At 42.7% G+C, this 21,435-nt stretch overlaps 1 protein-coding gene across 4 annotated transcripts in view; it reads right to left on the bottom strand.

Moving 5' to 3' along the window:
* JARID2 (jumonji and AT-rich interaction domain containing 2) overlaps positions 1–21,435 on the bottom strand; it is a 231,367-nt gene that overhangs the window by 127,177 nt on the left and 82,755 nt on the right. For all 4 annotated transcript variants that reach the window (XM_065629999.1, XM_065630002.1, XM_065630000.1 and 1 more), the window contains one exon: positions 8,613–8,748. In XM_065629999.1, the coding sequence (XP_065486071.1) occupies positions 8,613–8,748 (136 nt within the window). The remainder of the gene's footprint in view (positions 1–8,612; positions 8,749–21,435) is intronic.

Here is a 21,435-nt window from a genome sequence, read left to right as displayed (position 1 = left end):
TATTTCCTGTTGCAGTCCTATTTTCTTAATAAAATACAGTATGCTATTTCAATGACTTTTTCTTTCCCTGCTATTTTTCTGGTTAGATCACTTATTGTTCGTCCTTCAAATTAAAAACACTTTTATGCAGAGTTTCCTTCTGCCAATCATGGGCAATAGGGGAACAACAGGAATACTGAAATTTAAACCGTCATTAGAACAGCAGCTACATATTTGAACCTGTAGACCTTTGGTCTCCACTAGAACATTTTATTAAAACACTAAAATAATAATAATGATAAGCACTTGGCACCAGACAGAAAGAGGTAAAGCACCTTTCTTCCCTCTCCCACACCTTCTGAGAACTATTGCTCTGAAAACGGAGAAGCACTGTGCTCACTTTTTCTGAGCATACTGCAGGATTGCTGCCTTCAGCTCCACTTTGTGCCCGCACTTTGCACGAACTTTTCCATCCCTTTCGAGAGCATGATCCACCAGACAGAAATCATGCTGTGGAACTCCATCATTTACACCACCTTCAACAGCTGTTTAAATTTGTTTTGATTTCTATGTAAACCTCAAGTTACCTCTTTAACTCGTCCTTTATACAACTCAACAGCTGGAGAATGTGACCCGCACCAACCGCCAGCTCTCATCTCAGCAGGTCACCAGCATGAACTTCATCCACTCCAACCTGTCAGCTAGAAGGACAATGCTCTAAGCAGATCGCTCTGGTTTTTAACATCCCAATAAAAATCTAGCCATTAAAAAAAAAAAATTATAACAAACTTAAACTTCTTTATCTGCCAACTAAAGAAATGGTTGCATTAGATGCACTGCTTTGGATTCTCACTTAATATAACAGTCAAAAAAATAGCTTTGCATGAGTTATGTCTTACTATCATTTCTAAAATAAGCAAACTAGAATTGACAAAAGGTACAATTTTTAACAGAGCTGGCAATCCTACAAGGCAAAACCACAACCATCCTTTTGGCTGTATATACCAGCCAAAAAGATGCCAAGGTGCAAATTTAGGCTGGTTGGCAATCTTATGGCTGCCAAAGACAGCAGGAAGCAGTTTGCTTGTCCGCAGTCCAGGGTGCTCTCTGGACTGCAGATACAAATGATAAATCTAAGGCAGCAGCAATGTAGAATGACCCAGAGTCAAGGAAAACAAAGTTGTTGTCCCCTGTTGGGGTTAAGGCAAAGATCTGTTTCATGGACAGTCTATGCAATGAATTTCACCACTACAGCAGCACTGGTTTTCTGGTTTTTGTTTGTTCATTTCTTTTTGGTTTTGTTTTTTTGTTGTTGTTGTTTGTTTGTTTTGGTTTTTTTTTTAAATATATAAATCTAACACCTACACTTGTGAAGCACTTTTCAACAATTTTTTAAGCCATTTTTCCTCCTATTTCTGGCAACTGTTGTCCCTTCCAGCATCTGAGGCTGTGGTTAGACGGGACGACTGTGCCAGTCCTAAGGCTGTGGTTCTGTGGTTAGACATGATGACTGTGCCAACCAGGCAGCTCGCTACCGTAAAAAGTGACGAGTCCGGTTTCCTCCTCTCCAGCTTTCTGTCAAGGTACCCTGGCCCCTCATTTCCACCAAATGCACACTCGGTGCTCATCTGACCTCTGCATGAACCTCTCTAGTTCACTAAACTGAATAAAATGTCGTCTTTTTTAAAATCATTTTTCTGGGCTAGTTTTCTGCCACTTTAGTACGCTGAATTGGCTGCACTGCACGGGTAGACAAACGGCAGAGCCAGCACAAGACAGGAGGCGAAAGGAGGGGGACCAGACTCATCAGCTGCAGCTGAACTCTTTCTTACCTTTCCTCATTTTATTTATTTTAGACCTACAATAACTCAGTCTCTTACAGATTATGCATGCACCTCTGCAGATTCTTCATTGCCATTTTCATTTTCCATTACCTACAATTAGCAATATGCAGGGAGGCGAGATTATTTTTAGAATTACTTTCACTAGAAATGCACTCAGGGGCAATAGCAACTCTTTTTAGATGGCCACGAAATGAAGTTTTAAGAAAATTAATTACACAATTCCTCTGTTTCTCTGGTTAAAAAATAGCCACCTCTGTTATGTTTGAGAGAAGAAGGATGATGGGTGTCCTGCAAGAGAAAATTTTCTGGCAGCCTTGCCAAACACTGAAATTGTATTAAGAGAGGAGCACAATTTGAACATAATCGAATTCGATAGAGATCACCGAGGGTGCAATTTGGCCTGCAGAATTTTTATATGTGGTAATGATGGAAGAGGCAAACAGAGCCTGTGTCATGTGCTGGGTTTAGCCGGGATAGAGTTAATTTTCCTCACAGTAGCTAGTAGGGGGCTGTATTTTGGATCTATGCTGGAAACAGTGTTAATAACACAGGGATGTTTTAGTTACCACTGAGCTGGGCTTACAAAGAGCCAAGGCCTTTTCTGCTCCTCACATTATCCCACCAGTGAGGAGGCTGGGGGTGCACAAGAGGTTGGGAGGGGACACAGATGGGACAGCCGACCCCAACTGACCAAAGGGATATTCCAGACCGTATGACGTCATGCTCAGCAATAAAAGCTGGGGGAAGAAGAAAAAAGGGGGGAACATTCGGAGTTAATGGTGTTTGTCTTCCCAAGTCACCATTACACATGATGGAGCCGGGCTGTCCTGGAGATGGCTGAACACCTGCCTGCCCATGGGAAGTGGTGAATTAATTCCTCGTTTTGCTTTGCTTGCATGCGCGGCTTTTGCTTTTCTTATTAAACTTTTTATCTCAACACACGAGTTTTCTCACTTATACTCTTCCGATTCTCTCTCTCATCCCACCACGGGAAAGTTAGCAAGTGGCTTTTTGGTGCTTAGTTGCCAGCTGGGGTTAAACCATGACACAGCCGATGAACAAGCAAGTCCCCGGCAGGCTCGAAAATGAATTCTGTTCTAAAAAACAAAGAAAGGAAAGGAGATTTGGAAATTTTCAATGGAGCCCAACCCAAACATCCTGTTATTTATTTGTTAATCTTTAAATTCACTTGACAGCAGGCACCAAAGTGAAAGTGATGTTGAGTACCATGACAAATCTGTTCAAATGCTTATTTTCTGAACCTTTCAGTTGAAAACATTTATATTTAATCGCAGTTTACAACTAGCCAAAAAGGCTGTTTACTCTGAATGTAAAGGGAAAATATTGCAAAGTTGAAAGAGGTATTTCTGTTTCTGTAAATGCATTTTAAAAATCCACTTACACAGACAAGGGTCCTTGGCACACTTACAATCTTCTACTAAAGCTTAGGAGACAGATAGACATTACCCACTGTCAACAAACGCAATTTCACATCACTGATGGAATGAAAAGCTCCCTAGACAAACATTAGCATAAAACCTTCCTCCAGTATTTAATTGCAGCCTTCAGAAATAAGAGAGATGAAGTTACCAGTATATTTGAACCACCACAGTGAATGAAGAGCGATACCTCCTTGTTCCAAACTAAAGGCTGAGTGGTGGTCCAGCCTTCGTATCTGCACTGGGGAGGAAGGAGGCGGGCACTGCTCTGCACATGCAGGGGTGCAGCCAAAACAGCAGCACTTCCCTGAGGGCTGCTGTGTTTTCATCTGTGCAAGTGGGAAGGGAAGAGACGTGGCCTCAGCCCAGAGAAGACGTGGCGGCCCTGCTGGCAGCTGCTGCCACCCCCGCGTAGTTGGCCTTTGGTAAATAATGCAGTTTAATCACATGGCTTAAGCTGTGTTTGGGCATTTCTACCACGCCTGTCGCAATTTTTACGCCACGCCTGGGGTGCCATCTACACAGCCAGCGAAAAGAGGTTTCACCAACAAGCTGGGGTCGGATGAACCCAGCCCCACGCCGCCATACCACTGGGCACCTTCATTTCGATACAGCCTTCTGGGGACCATCGGCAGAAAACCCCTGAGCAGCGAGTAGGAAAAACTTGAAAAATCTGTGCAGCAATGACAAAATAGCTATTTCCAGATAGCACTGCTGCCTAGCCCAGCTGGCCTGGCCAGCCAAGGGACGGGCAGACCATGGTGTCGGAGCAGGCTGCTGCCACTGGGTCCGGCACCGCAGTCCCGCCACAGGCTGCCTCACAGGCTCCTGCATCTCTGTGCGGAGACATTTTATTTCTGGAGAAAGCAAGCATCCACCAAAAGTCACGTTAGCGTTTGTGTGGGAACGGCTGAGGGCAGGAGCAGACCAGCACAAGGGAGGAAGGGACACCACAGCCACCCGTGGACCAACCACCACCTCCATCAAAATGCTGACACAGTTCCTACTCTGTTTAAAGAACACACATAAAATGGATAAATACATTTAACAACCCTAAATATAAGGTGAAATCTCTCAGAATTGCAAAATTACATATTTTTACTCATCTCTACTAGATGAGAAAGATTTCCAGCTTCTGCATTCCCTTGGATACAGTCAACTTCCCAATTAGATCATGTTTGCCACAAGCTTAAGTTATCTGGCACATTTGGAAATTGCCATGACATCTTTCTAGGGAAAAGTATAGCTGGTGAAAACACACTATCTGCTTGAATAATTCTAATGTCTGGTTTGTCATCTCTGTAGATTAACTAACCACCTTAAACAAACAAACAAACAAACAAAATTTGGCACTTTTTCCATTTACAAAACACTAGCACTTCTGTAACACAAATTTATTCTTTATCGCAAGTTTTGAAAAATAGAATTTAAAATCTTGTAAAAATTTTCTTTGACATACTCTTTTGAGGGTACTGGATTTATTCTCATAAACAGAACACGAGCAATAATTACATCTTTCATTGCCTTTTTTACAGCCTTATCTCACATTCTAAGCTACACAAGAAGAAAACAATTTCCCAAGGGAATTAGTTTTCCTTTTAGACGAGGATCTCTGAAAATTGGTATCACTATTCCAAACACCAATCCCTATTCTTAAAATCCTAACGCAAATGACAGGCAGCGGTAATCAAAATCACTAAAGAGGTCCCTCTGGGATTTCCAGCACACGACCTTGTTTCCATAATCAGAGTTCCAGTATCCCATTTAGGGCTGCAGAGGGTTTCTTGACAAGCGGCAGAAGCACCTCCTTCAGATTTTATATTCCCACGTGCTGGAGAGGAACATGTAGCAAACAAAGGCATACTGTAGAGTGTCATTCTGTACTCTGCAAATACCTAGAGTCAACATAAACATGCATGCAATATATCCAACTATACAATGGCCATAATACACCCGCTTGCCTTTCTCCAAAATCCTTCTAGCTGGGGGTGGGGAGAAGAAGTATAAAGAAAATAGAAAAACAAGATGAAAAATAACTGGCAGCACAAATATGTAAGCAAAAATTATCAGGTGAAAAGGAGATATAAAAAAGGTTGGAGTAAAGAGACCTGTAAACACGCCACGAGTCCCAAACAAAACCCTGCTACTTTAATCAGAACCACCTAAGTAACACAGTTTTGGCCACAAACTGAAAATTGCAGGATTGTTTTCAGGATAACAAATATCTTTAATAGGCAGAGACAGCCAAGATATTCTAGTACATATAACCTCCAGAATTAGTTTGAATTTTTATTTATTTAAAATTTTACTTTTCTTTTATTATTCAGAGAGGCATGGAAGTTAATTGTCTCTGCACCACCACGAGCACAGTTTGGAACTTGCAGAAACCTTAGCGCAGAAAATACTCCTGTTAATGAGTTCATCTCTCACATTGAAAATGAACTTGCTTTTTGCACTATCAATCAAAGAGGCATCATCATTTCAGCTACCAAATCATTAACAATACAACTGTACTCACCAGCTGAAATACTACTTACAATCAATTTCATACAAGTTTAGTTATAGCTTGGTAAATGCTGGCAAAGCAACTTTTGTAGCATGTTTATGAAACTTCAGCCACTTCAAATCTATAAAAACTTCTTAAAGATGCCAGTTGCAAGGGGCTGGTGGGTATTTTAGCTGCCTCTATTGCTAAAGGTAAGTACTTCCTACTGAACCAAATTACAGGTTGCAAGTCTATAAATACATAAATTTAAGGGATGACAGTTATAAAACCAGAACAAAGAAACTCCCTCTGCACTACAGATGGTGGCACCAAGATAAAATCCTGCTACCTAATTGTTCGCAGTCCCCTGAGCTCTCGGAACTACGTGAGGTCAATCCACATTTCCACCTTGAGCAGAGAGCTCAGAAAGCTTGAACCCCACTCAGACCTCACCTTTCCCCTCCTGGAAATGGTTAAATTTGCCAGGTTTTGGAAGGTAGAAATATTCTGTTTTCAACAGCTGAAGGAGCAACACCCTTTAGAGTTCACTAGAGACAGGGTTGTGCAGCACAAACCCTACACTTCACGTTTGCACGTGCAAAGCACCCTAACCAGAATTCAAGACAGGAGAGGAGCCCAGCTTTACAGAGGCCCCGAACACATTGAACCTCACATTATTTCAGCTAGATTCCCCTCGCCCTCCTCCCCAAGAGCTATGGGTGCTGAATATTAATAAACAAAACATATGCAAGGAAATGTTTTTACTCCAACAGTATGAAATCCTGGATCTAAGGCTCACCCCCTTAAAATATTACATTTCCCTAAATTCAGAATAGCTTGGTAATTTCTTACGATGACCTGCTTTTTCCTCAGTCCACAGGGAGCTGTCGATTTCAAAATACAGGGCTACGGGGTTTTTTAAGATGTAATGAATAAATTGTATGTTTAAACAGATTTTCTTAATGTCATCACCCAATATCAATCCTCCTCCCTTTTGCAAATCTCTTTTCTCTGTATAATGAAACATTTTTCCAAATATCAGTGCATAAAAAAAGCTTTTGGACAGTGATGTTGAAATAGAGCAGTGCTGAGACAGGACATTTAAAGAATCATTTAGCCAACAGAAAGAGTAATACAGAATATCATTCTGGCTCAAAAAAAACACAAACCCAAAACAAAACAAAAAACAACAAACCACAAACCCCTAAAATCACCTACTTCTGTGAGGGAGCAAAAGCACCAAATGCTATGTTCTCAATGCGAGAGGCAAGCTCTGGAGCCATGAGCTGTGCCACTGCCAGAGGAAGCCGATGGCGTATTCCGCGTCTGGTACCTGCATCGACATAGCATTCCCAGCCAACTCACTTTTCATCTAAGCCGCCTTTGGAGAAACTAGACACCATAAAAACCTCAGTCATCCTGTAACCTGGCACACCATCAAAGCCTCCTAACACACAATTACTGTGCTTCACGCCTTTAGACTTTTTTCCTTTGACTAAACAAAACCCCCACAACGAAATAAGAAACTTTCCAAGAGAAATTGTGTTTGACAGAAGATCAATGATGCAGAGGTGTTGGAGGGGAAAAAAGCCAGTGCTGTTTTGTGTACACCTCCAAGCTCATTAATGGCTTGCTGCTAAAGCTAGATGCCCCTTCCCATCAGATCAGTATTTGATATTATTACTGAACTCAGAAGTCTGAGGTCTTCTTCAATCACATTAAGGACTTTGCAATTGCTTACGCAATACAGTAACTTGATCATGCTGCCTGTAGTTATCCAGCCATTCCCCTAGGTTTTTGCCTTGTCGGCAATACCACTCCGTGAAAACACAGTGAAATTTGACTCACCGTGTCAAAAACACGAGCTACGTATAAATATGAATAACCTACCAAGTAAGCACCCAGCTGTTGCTTTAATGCATTAGCACATGTATAGTTATGCACATGCGTAAAAGGAGCTGCCATAAACCTCCATAAAGAAACAAATAAGCTCTTGTGAGTGAAGAGAAAACCATAAGCCTGCCCAGAAATCTGAATCCTGCTAGTCATCACTTTCAAGGCTCAAGCCAGCATGACAAAGCCTTTTCAAGAACGGCTCCTGTGTCAGGGAGTGAATCTGAAAGAGACACACTTTATATTCACCACTCAGGACACCATGGCTTTTCTAAGCAAGCTGTGAGGGAAGGGGGAGCAACAGATAATAATTGGCCAAAGGATTAAATAAATAAAATTAAACTCCTTTCAGGCCTCTGTCATCTCGGCTTGACTGCATGCCCTTTTAAAACCTTCAAATGACTGTTCTGTGAACTGCTAAACTAGGGGAGTCCACTGTCTCAGTGTTTGTGTCCTCTCAGTCCTTGAAATCTTTTTATGTAGGTCCTATGCTATTTCACCTCTGGACAACAGACGGCATGGACTGAGACCACTCCAGAGATACAGAAGCTGGTCAGCCAGTTTCTTGCATCTAAATGACGTAGAGCAGGTAAATTCTGTCTGAATGTCCTTCCCCAAGGTAACTGAAGCCAATCACCTTTAAATGGATATCTTCTCTGCCGACTTACTCAGCACATCAGGGAGTAGACTGACCAGAGAAACCTCCTTTTCTACCAAACAGCAGCCTGTCCTTGTCCTCCCACCTGACACCCACCCTCCACCCCGATCCCCATCTCAATGGCTTTGCCAGAAACCAAAACATACAGATTGTTCAAACCGGGCATTTTAAGCACTTCAGAAACAAGTTCTTCTGTGCAGATCAAAAGGGCACAGTGCATGCCAGGTGGTGCACTGGTCTCCTTCCTCGATACAGCAAAAGAACAGCATTGAAAAGCACCAAGTCCTTCCAGCAGTACCGCAGGGGCAGCTCACCGTTCACTGCTTTGAGGCTCCCGCTGATGCCATCGCCATGCTGCCGCTTCTGCGCGTTCTTGAACTCCTTCAGAGATAAATAAAGGACCTTCCGCACCACCCTCTCCTCTGACCAGGGAATCCCATCGCTGTCATCCTAAAGAAGATGGAAAGGGAAAGGAGACGTCAGTTACATGCATCTGAAACAAATACAAAACACACAAAACCCAAAAGCCTAGGGTTACACAGATTATTGTTAATTAAAAAAAAAGAAAGAAAGCTGAGGAAAAATACTGTGTAACAAAATATAACCTAAAAGTGATCAGCTCTAACAGAGAACAGAAACATAACTATTATCATAAAATCAGAGCATTAGTCCCTCTAATCCTTTATCCTGCAAACAGCAGTAGCCATGTACTAGGTGTTAGACAGGAGATGAAACCTATTTGTTAAAACCCTCGTAATGAATTTCTTAAGGAGAAATTTATCACAGTCAGGAAGTGCTGTCCCAGCTAATTAAGGGGAGGTTGTGGGGGTGTGGAAACCACTAAATCGAATGTTGCAGAAATTCAAGAGGTAAGTTTTGTGAACCAACTTCTCTTGTTGCCATTTTGGCCCTGGTTTGCGCCTCTTGGCTCAGGATTTTTTTTTCACTGGCTTACTGATTTGCATCTATTGCAGCATTACAATGAAGTTGTACATCAATAACAATGAAGTTATTCTGAATTTATCTCACTGTAAAGCCAAGTGCCATTTGGCCCACAGGGCATATGTTTTCTACTTTATTTTTAGGAGAAAAATGCTATATTGTCAAAAGGAATACTAGTGTATGTCATATTTAATACTGGCTTGTGTTAAAAGATTAATTCCCTGGAAAAGCATTTCCCTAAAGCCTTTAGCATTCACATAAATTAAGTCAGCAAATTGATATAAAGACATAAGTGAGATCGGGTAAGTCATCATATTTTCATAAGCCCTGTAATTGTCTCAGGGTCTTTAAAAATCACTATTTGAGCAGCCTTGCCCTCGAATTCCTCAAGGGCTACATCATTGCCAAGCAAAAAGATTGACATTTCTAGGCAGGTCTTGTTTAGGTAAGCATACCACAGCATACTGCCACACTGCACTGGAAACCCCAAAAGCCCCATCAGAAGGCAAGAAGAGTTTATACCATCCCACCTGTCAAAGCATTGATCGACACCACAGAATCACAGAATGATTTTGGTTAGAAGAGACCTTAGAGATCATCTAGTTCCACTCCCCCTGCCATGGGCAGGGACACCTTCCAGTAGACCAGGTTGCTCAAAGCCCCATCCAACCTGGCCTGAAATACTTCCAGTGATGGGACATCCACAACTTCTCTGGGTAACCTGTTCCTATGTCTCACCACCCTAATCATAAACATTTCTTCCTTATATTTGCTACCCTCTTTCAGTTTAAAGCCATTACCCTTGTTCTACCATCAACTTAAAATAAAAAAATAAGCACAGTTTAATGTGCCCGCTGACGGCTTTTTTTTTTTCCTCCTCTACTGAGACACTGGCATTCATCTGCTGAATTGTGATAAACATTCCCCACCACCAGAAAAAAAAAAAAAAAAAAAAAAGAAAAATTACTTGAGGGGGGAAAAAAAGAAAAAGGGGCAACCCAATGAGTGCAGTGAAAGCAGCCGGTGTATTTGGCAGCAGGATGTGCATTTCACACGAGAGACAAGCTACTATACTTTGAACAAGGCTGAGCTATGTGTACTCAGAGACATGCCGCTGTCCTTAGCCCCCGTCAGCTGGACTTCTCTCTCCTGCGAAACACCAGACACCTCCTGAAGCCACAAACAAACCCCTTCCTCCACCAGACTTTGCAGTCCTCAAGGAGCTGGAATTGCATTAAAACACCCATCGGTTCCTGATCCCAGTGGCCCTTTTATCTCTGCTAAAAATGCAGGGAAAAAAAAAAATAATTCCACTTAAATCCACTTTGCCACAATATCTCACTGCAAGGAGCACGTGGCAGTGCTTGCTGTTTCAGTAGCAACAAGGTGAAACCTGCTGACAGGATTGATCTTTAAATCGGCCAGCCGACAGCAACAGGTAAGGGACCGCTGGCAGGGACAACCCATGCCCTGGGACACGCCAGTTACCGTCCCTGCTACAGGAGGGATGGACATAATCACCACACACCAGAGGCCCCTGGTCCAGGCCACCCTCTCCAAGTATTTCTGTAAACCGCCTGAAGTCATCTCCCTCGCCCCAAACAACATGCTGGACGTGCAAAAGGATGGTGTGCAACGCGGAACCCTATTTTGTGAGGGACAACGCTGCCAAGCTGTCTTCCTGGTACCAGCTAGAGGCTCCAGCCCTGCTGCAGGAGATGCTCCTGCCTTCCCACCAGCTTGGGGCCCATGGGGGCCACAGTGCCACCAGCAAAGAGACGGGAGACAGGAACAAGGACCTCCCTCAGCAGCCTCTGAACCAATGCAGCAACATTGCACACCACGCTCAATTCATGGAGCTGTAAAACTCAAGGTAACCCACATTGGATTCACTCACGCCTCTATAATAGCAGCACCCTGTACCGAAACGCCCACGGGTGAGTCTCTCCACACCAGATCTCCCACCAGCCCCGTTGTGCCGAGGTTGCAGCCACCGTCCTGCCGACGCTGCTCTGTTGTGTGCTTTCCCCACACCTGTCACTCAGCTCATAAAAAGGTCCTCGAGTTCCCCAACACTGTGTTATCCAAGGTCAGCAAAATAAGGGGCTAAGCCACTGCCAGCACCCGCATTCCCGCGGCTCCATGCGCAGGAGCAATAAAAAGGTTTCACAATTGTCGGCAGCATCTTCCCCCCAGCCTGCGGCACAAAAGCAGCCGCAAGCCGGAGAAGCAGCTGAGTCGGAGCCCAGCTGAGCTGCTGCTCCTCGGGCGACACAGCTCCAGCTCCCAACACGTTTAACCATAATTACATGGGTCAGATTGTCTCTGCCTCGTCACGCCAGTGCAGGAGGAGCCGCTCTGCACTCACGCTGCCAACAACTGGAAGAGTTACCTCACTTCAGCAAAACAACATACACACACACCCAGAAACGTTTAGAAATATCCTCAAGTGAAAGCCTTGAGGAACTTAATCTCTGTAACTTCTCAAAAGCAAACAAACAAAACCCTCAAAGGGACTGATTCAATCTCTGCCTTTAAATATTTCCACCGGGAGCAGAAATTTGATAATAGATGGCTCCCGAGGCTGGCAGAAAGGAGTATAATATAATCCAACAGCTGGAACTCAAATTCAGAAAAATGTAAGAGAGAATTAAAGAACAATTTCTGCAACTCTGTAAGTAATTAACCATGGAAACGACTTATGGGGTACTAATGGATTGTCCATTATTGACTTAGACCCAAAAAATGACTGAATAACATCCTGAACTGTAGGTTCACCACTGCAAGCCTTCACTGTGCAGGTCAGCTGAGATGATTTCTGCCTCCCAATCTGACAATGAGTTTATAAACTTGGTAAAAAAGTAACAGAGGCAAACACATCAGAAGCCCTGGGGCAAAGTTAAGAAACACAACTGCATCATTTCCTTTAAACCGCTAAAAAAATTAATCATGCCACCTTCTTCGTTATGCCATTTCGGGGAACCACACGTCGTGCATTTATATCTGAACCTCGGCTACCAAGGCAGCCAAGCGACAGTTCAGCAAGTGGAGCCCGAGGGGACAGGGAAGAGGATCATAGAATCATAGAAATCATTTCAGTTGGAAGAGACCCTGAGGAGCACAACCTCCCTTTACCCACATGGTATGTTCCTGCAGAGGATGCTGCCTCATGCACCGCAGAGCAGCTCTCTGCCAACCTCCCTGGCCAGCAGCTTGCTTTCCAGCTCTATGGTTGTAGAGGTGATGTTTGTAGAAACGTGCAACAGACTACTGCCATATACTGCTAATTTGGGAAGAAACGTCTGTATATACACACACGTGTGTGGCGTTTTTGCTACGTGCAGATTAAATGTATATAATACATTAAATATACAATACATATATATTAATATGTGTGCATACAAGCTAAAAATATATATTAATATATAATACATACATAAATATAAGTACATATACATACCTACAAATAATCCACATCAATATATAACATGTATATATTTGCAAGGAAACCAGAATGTGCACCACTTGTACCTTTCACCATTCACCTACAACTTAGATGCTTGTTCACCGTGGTTCAGCTGACTAGCTTGCACGTGGGGCCTGCACGCAGCCTTCCTACTTCTTAAGTTATACCCAAATCCTCAAAGAAATTAAAAAACCAAAAAACAAACAAACAAACACACACAAAAAACCACAGGGCAAAGCAGGCAGAAGCAATAGGCAGGCTTCACACGGTCTCCTGGATAGGTGAAACGTCAGCCTGAAGTAGCAGGTGCTGGTGCATGCTGCTTTGCTCTACAAGAAGCAGCAGAAGCATACGTGTACGCACAATTCGAGCTTCTCCATTCATTCATCACCAGATAACAGCATTCTTCAGCCTGGCCCAGCCTTGCCTTAAGCAAACAGGAGTCACGGGATAAAGCAGAGCTGGAACAAGGGAGAATGCATGCAGCACTCCATGCTATTTGTTTTACTTTTATGTAAATACTTTAACAGCAGCGATGGTTTTATTTGAAAAGTCAGGACTTTGTAAGGTACAAAGATACTTATAAGCCTGTGTGTTATGACTCAGCGTGGCTGGCGTGTTTCCAGCTCTCTCTCTGGGTCTTTCCCAAGCACGCATCTCCTGACCCCGTTCTTCATGCCAGGTTGCAGAAAGCAAAACAACAAAACACAAACCCCCTCTTTTTTCTTTTTCCAGTGCTGAAGCCAACGCTCAGCTAAAATCACTGTGGCACCCAATGCCCTAAATGAATATGCTTTCATGGTTCAACAGCCCCCAGAGAGTCTTTCCCGCAGATGTAAGAAGGTCATTTTGAAGCAATGGGAAAAATAAACCACAAGCTTCTACCCTTTCCTCAAGGATATTTTTGACGGAAAACTATTTCAAAGGGTGTTTTTTTCTGTGTTTAGTTAGCAACAAAACAAGAATCTGTCTTTTGCATGAAAAACAGACAACACATTTTCAGAGATCATATAAATTTTTCAGCAGAAGGACCAAAATGGAAATGTTTGTTTACTAGATTCAAGACCTGCAACAGATTTTTGCCTTTTGGCTGTATATTATCAATGGAAAACAGTTATACCTGTTTTTCTTTAAAAGCCAGACCTAAGAGAAATGGGTGGAAAACCTAGATACGTCTTCTGGGCTGAAAGAGATCTTCTGTGCAGTCCTGGGGGAGTTACCGCTGCTAAGTGTGATTAGCACGCTTATTCATTTATAAAGCCCACTTCCTCGGTGTACGTATGGCACAGCATGAACCTCGTGAGAGAGTGAAAAGTCTTACTACTACATCACCACACGTACTTCCCCTGTTGCGTTAGCAGAGGTCTCCGTTGTATCTCAAAGTCCCATCGACCTTCTCACCACCCCAAATGAGCATCCTACGTGCAGAGGAAAACCCCAGCGGTGGCCCATTGATGCAACCTCCCTCTCTATATAAGGTGCAGGAGCAAGTGGGCCATTCGATGACAAGATAGCAGAAGCTGTTCTCGGCAGAAACTCCCAGAAAAAGCCTGAACTTCCAGGGTAATGATTTGAAACTAGATTCTAATGTATTTAACTGAAGCTATATAAATAAAGATTTTTCTGCTTCTTCTGACAGCTATCATGCTGCTTGGACTTCTTACAGCCAAGCACAGCATCGTGCAAACTGGATATACCCATACATTTCCACAGTAGTATCCTTTTGCTTACCATCAAGGTTCCTTCACTCCTTCCTCCTCCTCTCAGAATAAAGTTCACACTTATTTAATATTTAACCTTTTAATCAAGTTTAACTATCCAGAGAGGATGTAGCAGTTTCTCATTTAAAACAAATTGCTTATATTCAGTGAGAAAAAAAAAAACCTCATGAATGGCTTAAGTTGATGAAGATTGATACAGCTTGGAGACTTTATAGTACAGTGACTCATGCCTTCTGGAAAATGTAATCTGTTCTGTCTAGTTTAGGAAAATAGGTCATGTTTTAGAAATGTGCTAAGTAACATGAAGAAAGGGGAAATTTTTGTTATTAATGGTTCTGCATTTAAGTGCATCTGGTAATTATAGCGACTTTTTCCCTAGCACTTCCAGAAAACTTCCCCAAAAAAACTCACATTACGTTACAGCTCTTGACTAGCAGAACTGAAGTTAACATGGCAAAGAAATGATGAAGGAAAATAAAAACCTCTCTTCTTCCTGCTTTAGCACTTCTCCTACAGCTTTCATCCCCTGCAATCTCCTGTTGGTTTGTGCTCATTTGCCTCCTCCTGCTGCACCGGGGATTGTGTTTCCTCCTTTCAAACCCAATTCTTGAAAGAGCAGCATGCGAGAGAAACACGCTGGTTTTTGGGTCACTAAAGGCCTCAGGCACTTGGAGCCCAGTGAGCTTCAACCTGCTCTTGCGAGGATACATTAGGGTAGAAGAGTTACAGTCGAAATTTCCAAACAGAAGTCACTGGTGTCTTCATACAGGCTCCCAGAATTGAGGCATAAAAAAATATTCCTTTATCTTAGGCATAATAACAAAATATTTTAAAATCATGGGTTTGTGTGTTAATTGCTTCTTTTACGTAAACTCAGAGGCCTCTGTGATGTTTCTGCACCTCTAGAAAACTACTACTCAATATGAAACTAGTGAAAGCTTACAAGACATCAACTGCTTCCCGTGTTGGTCTGCCAAGATAAACACTTTAAAAAAAGGCTAAACCCAAACAAATTTAGAGCAAAGCCAGGTCTAAAGTTTCCTAATTTATCAGCTTACAGCAGGACTTCAACTCCAACCAAGTCTCACCCACAGCAGTGACTCCACAGCTATGACTTTCTTAGGCCAGACCAGGAATCTAATCAACCATTTTGCAACCAGAGCACCAGAGTTTTGGTCTCTGATGAGAGCCAGCAGCATGCAGAAGCAAGCCACAAAAAGCCAAGGGTGACAGAGTGCTGGAAGAAAGACGTGTGAAGGTACAGGATAATTATTCAGACTGGGAGAGTGGTTTTCATAACCGGCTTAAGTAAATCCACCTGCCATCACATGGGATGCACTCGCCACAACCCCCATGCCAGCACCGGCCCTTATGCGGCCATTTGACCAGCGTGACTGGGGAGAAAGAGTCAAAATCTCACCCCAAGACAAGAAAAATTATCATTTTCAGCTAGATCAGCTCCCCTGTGGCCAGATGAAAGCTACTGCTGGGGCAGAGAGAAAGGCGGGATTGCCCCTTTTAGCAGCAACCCATGCTTGGAGGGTCGTAGGCCCATCATGACACCAAAACATGACGGTCACTGTAAGGACGGGAGGGCATCGCAGACGATATTCAGGAAATTAAAACCACTTTCTTGTAATGTAATTATTATAAACCTCAAATATCTCGTTGCATTCAGATGAACCATATTCCCTTTGTACATGAAGGATGATTTACTTCAGGAGAGTGAAAGGGAAATATACGGGGGGGGGGGGGGGGGGGCATTTTAGAGGGACAGGGCCTGCAACATTTCAAGCAGGTTCACAGCCTGACAAGGCTACATCTTCTGTTTGACCACTTGTAGCAAAGTTACGCCCAGGTAAAAGCTCTGACTTGATAAATGGGTCCCTTACTTGGCACGCTCTCAAAAAAAAAGGGAACGACTCCTAAAATGCATGTTGGATTCTCTTTGAAAGGGTATGCTGCATACAGATACATGCCCCCCGGGCAAAAACCAAAATACAGTAAGCATCATTTCCCACGTAGGTGAACAGGTCTAAATCCTTCCTGAAAGAAAAACAAACTGACCTGATGGGGGACACTCATGCCACACATCTTCACTTCTCTGAAACACCACGAAATAATGTACATTTATCTTTGATTACACACTACAAAAAAACTACAGCTGAAATTGGATTAGAAACTTCTGCCGAAAAACAATTTATTGCATAACACAACTCTGACAGCCTGGGTTTCTGGCCACCAACTGAGCCTTTTAAAAAATCTGCTGGGCAGCTGCCAAATCAGCTCTTTGGAGTCTTGGCATGTCCGACATCTGAAGACAGTAGTCAAGGCAGCCACATGTCCTGTGCCATCCACGGCCCTGCACTTTCATGGTTAAATGGTACCGTCAAAGAACAGAGTAGTATGAGCCATTAAACACACAAAGGTAAAAATCTCCTGCAGCTGTGGATCTGACAACTCTGATCATGCTGCAAAAGTCCAAGAGCCACAGCAGGATTTTTTTTCTTTTTCAGGATCTGGTATTAATTTGAACATAAAAGTAGCTTATTAAGAAGAGGGAAAAAGAGAAGCGAGAAATGGTAGCGAGCTCCAAAGAAACTCTGCAATCCTGGCTGAAAATCTCTGCCATTTATGAATTTCACATTCCAAATATTCTTACTCTGTCTCCAGTTTTAATTAAAACTCTCCACCAAGTACACTTCAGACAGACACATAAAACCTCACTATGCAAAAAGAGTATTCAGCAGCTCAAGATAATGAAATTCAAATATATTCTAATTAATTTCATTTTGATTCAGTTCATATTTTTATAAGGTGTTCAAGCTCCAGTATGCAATCATATGAATATGGTCCAATAAAAAGTGGTTTCTGCAGTTTAAATGTCTTCTAATAAGACCTACAGATGTGAAGTTTAATATGGCTAATCCAGTCCTGCTGCATATTACTAATTATCTTAAGACCTTTTTCCACCCTCAAACAGAAAGCCTGATCCTTTACTTGAAAAATACCAACCACTATTGCCAAACTAGTGTCAAGGCAGTAGGGAAGAGAGAAAGACACAAGTGGTGTGTTATAAATTTGCCTTCATTATTTCTACAGGAACTAAAGAGATCTAACTTTTAGCATCTCACAGCACCTGAAAGGTCACTAGTATCAATATTTCAGAGAAGCTGGAGAACTGTTGATGTCTTTAGCATCTATCCTCACAAGTACAACAGGACGTCAGTGCTTACGTTATTTCTTTGGTAGGACTTTGGTACCTGGATGATGAAGCTTTGCCTATAATAGGAAAAGATCTGCTCATCTACCTGCTTTCTAGGAACATACTACTATATACCAGCAAAAACCTGTATTTGCCAATATATAACTTACTGCTCCCTCACTGAAATAAATGAACTAGCCCAAAGCCTATATGGCTTAGCTACATTATGAAATATAACTGCTCCCATCAGGGACGTGGCGTTTTCACAGGCTTGAGGCTGGGGATAGAGGTCCCCTTGCAGGCTTGGGAAGGCCACCACAGGTCTGTGGGATGGATAACCCCTGTGCCAAGTGGAATGGCTCACTCACTCCCATTTAAACCTTTCCAGTACAAATGGGTTGGGCTGCCTTACAGAGATGAAACAGGAGGTTTTGGCTTATCTGACTCACTTGGATGGCACCGTGGTAGAGCACACTTGCAGAAAAACTTCCAAACCCCTGCGAGGAGACCACGACCAGCAGAGGTGCAAGCAGTGTTGCTGAAGCCAGGGCATGGCAAACTCTACCCATAGGGTAACTTGCAGAGTGATGGACCTGCAAGTTTGCGTAAATCTGACCCAAAGCAGCTATGGTTGATGCAAGAAGTGCCTTGCCTTAGCTTGGAAATGTTTAACTTGGTTTTCTCCTCTTTTGTATCAGTCTACAGGCAATCATTCAGGCAATCACCAGGTTTAAAAGATTAAAAACCAAACCAAACAAAAAACCCCACACCAAACAAATAAACGCACACCACCAAAAACCACACCAAAACAAAAAAAAATTAACCTGTCAAACTTTAAGCCCAGGAGGTGTAATGGCAGAGTCACATATGCCAAACTTATTGCTGGGAAATGTGAGGATAGTGGAGCCTGAATCAATTTTACTGAACCGGACGGGGAACTAAATCAGTTATATCGACCCAGGCTTCTAGGATGGACGTGCTGATACTGCACTAAGAGCATGACATGTTGATTTTTCTTGAGGTACCACCTAAAAAAGGAGGTTTCTATCAGACACTGTTTGTCCTTGTTTACATTCCTGACTGGCAGCATATCCTTTAAAGCTGGGGGAAGAGTATCCATTGAAGCTGCAAGAAGTAAACTAAATCGGTACTCTTCACTCATAAGCCAATTAAAGAAGACACATGAGGATACTCTAAAGCTATTCTAAATGTATTTTCAGGTCAGTTTAGTTATATCAGCAAATTTTCTGCATGAAGATAAGCTATATAATCAGTGAAAACCTACGATTTAAAGCTTTACCAAGCTCACCCTTCAGTATTAAATGTATTTGACTTCCAAAATACTACCCAGTGATAAAATGATGGTATTTTAGTAACATAGGGAAGCAAGTAATAAAATTGGCTTTTGCTCAGTGAGCCAAAGGCTCAATAACAAATCAGATGCATGCACCCCAGTAACTTCCCAGAAGGCCCTCAAAACATTTTTCCAAATAGCCAGTGCCAGAGGAGGGTGAAGGCCATTACCTGGAACTGAAGCTGCAGCAGATTGCTCAGGGTACTGAAGTCAAGAATTTCAGCCTAGAGCTATGCTGAAGTGCTGCTCTGCCATGCACTAACTCCAGTTCTTACTACAATTTAAAACGTGAGGGAAGAGGAAGAACTCATGGCTACTCCTGACTCTGAAGATCTGGCCTGACTTGTGAAGTCACAACTACATCTTCCCTGATAACAGGCAGCTGGGAGGCTTTGTGGAGAGCGGAAGAAAAAAAAAAAAGTTATTTCTTATGGAGATAGCAGACTTTCCTAATTGCACAGAATGCTTTTTACCACACAGGTGTTTCACAACAACCAGATCTGTGTTAAACTGATAAGGGAAAAAACATAATCAAGTTTCGACCCTTCCATGATCTTTTCCCTTTGCTTTTTTTTTTTTTTTAACCCAATATGTCTGCATGAGACCTTTCAAAATAACAGCATGGTCATTTTTCCTTCTCTTTTGCAGGTTTCTGGGTGGGGGTGATGCGGAGGAAGGGTGCTTGCTCAGTGTCCACGCTGGCACAGCTCATGCAGCCGGGGGTCTGCAGAGAACAAGCCCCCCCACTCCACAAAGAACTGTTTGGGTTAGCATTCAATTCTCTCATCCCTCCTCTGCTCCCTGATCAATGGCAACATTCAAACTTTACTGAAGATATTAGAAGCACATCAAAGACAACCATTAAGCTTTTAAGTGCACTAATTGACATTTTAGCACTTACAAATCCATCTATGTGTTCTATCAATCTATTTAAGAGACTTGCTTCCCTGCCTGTAAGAGTTCCCATGTTTTTAGCAGGCAGAAGGGGATTTTCAAAGATATCTTTTTTCTCAAGACAGGATTTTAGAGAATTCAAATTACAAATATAATGCACTTCAAAAAGTAACGCGTTTCACAAATTTAAGAGCTCTTCCATAAAAGCTGTAAATGGCATCACAGCTATAACTCACAGGCTTCTAAGCTCCAATGAATTCCGCAGCTGTTACAGCATGTCAAAGCCAAATCATTGTTACCTTCACACCACCACAACTGAAAACCCCAGCTATGATATCACAAGCTGCATGGTGCTACATCAAAAAGAATGAAAAAAAAATAAAAAGAAAAAAGAAGAAAGAAAAGAAAGAAGAGAACCCATGGGTGATTTTGCAGCACCTTCTTTCTTCCTTTGCAAAGTGGGTATAAAACAGATGCTAAAACTGCAAGCAACTGCTTTAGAGTGACTATCCCACAACAGGATCCAGGGAAGCATTTCAGAACGATCGCCCCCCCCATGGATGCTGTAAAATCTGAGGATACAGCACTCCCCTCCCCAGGTAAGGTGATGTACAGCAGACAAGCCTCTATGCAGCAGCCAAGCCCAGCCTCAGATTGCGGAAGAGCATCTCAATGACAGCAGGTCTGGACCCTTCTTCTATTACTGTCACATACCAACATGTTCACCTTCTGTTCTGTTAGAGAAATCCTCATTCAGTCCCAATATTTAAAGCAACAAAAAAGATCAAATTAAATTCTCAGGGTTTAAAGCCATTCAGTTCATTGCTAGATCTATTTTAGGGTCTGAGGCTGCCAGCCACCCCCACAGAATCTGCGTGCTAAACAAGGCTTTTGACAGGCTTGTTTATGCCTTCTGCAGCAAAGGCAAAACATTACAATTCGAAGAACCAGGAGACAAATACGGCACTGTGCATAACAGAAATCTCAAAAAGCTAGCCAGCAGCAAACCTGCTGCTCACTGAGCCCCACAGAGCAATGCAAGATAATGCACGAAAACAGAAATGGATGGTTCAAGTAAGAACAGGCTTGTGCTGTACGTATGCAAACATCTGCAGGCAGGACCTCTGACGCCCACATCCATCAAAAGAAGGGGATGCAGAATCACAAGACAAGGAGCAGACAAAATTACTCTTCTTCTCCAAAAGTACCATAGGGGAAAGGTCATGATTTAAGAATTCCAGTTTAAAGATTGCAAGGGATTTTAGATTTTCACTGGTATCAGAAAAACACTCAAGACAACAAGCAGGCACGGACAACATACAACATTCCTGTGGCTGGAGTTTTAATGGAAATGGAAAGACTGCATTTTGTGACCTAGGCTGTTACACTATAGAAAGCAGTTACCTCCAGTCCGTGCTTTCCTCAGAGAAGGCAAAATCACATTTACTGTTCAATTCTTCCCCATGTTGAACGTGTGATAGGCATGGAGTCAGTTCTGCTCTGTGACACATACTGTGAACTGCATCACCCATACTTCAGCAAATCCACCACATCA

The sequence above is a fragment of the Caloenas nicobarica genome, chromosome 2, assembly GCF_036013445.1.
Source record: "Caloenas nicobarica isolate bCalNic1 chromosome 2, bCalNic1.hap1, whole genome shotgun sequence".
Lineage (NCBI taxonomy): Eukaryota > Metazoa > Chordata > Aves > Columbiformes > Columbidae > Caloenas > Caloenas nicobarica.
Note: the sequence above shows the minus strand (reverse complement) of the source record. Positions and strands in the feature narration are given on the sequence as shown.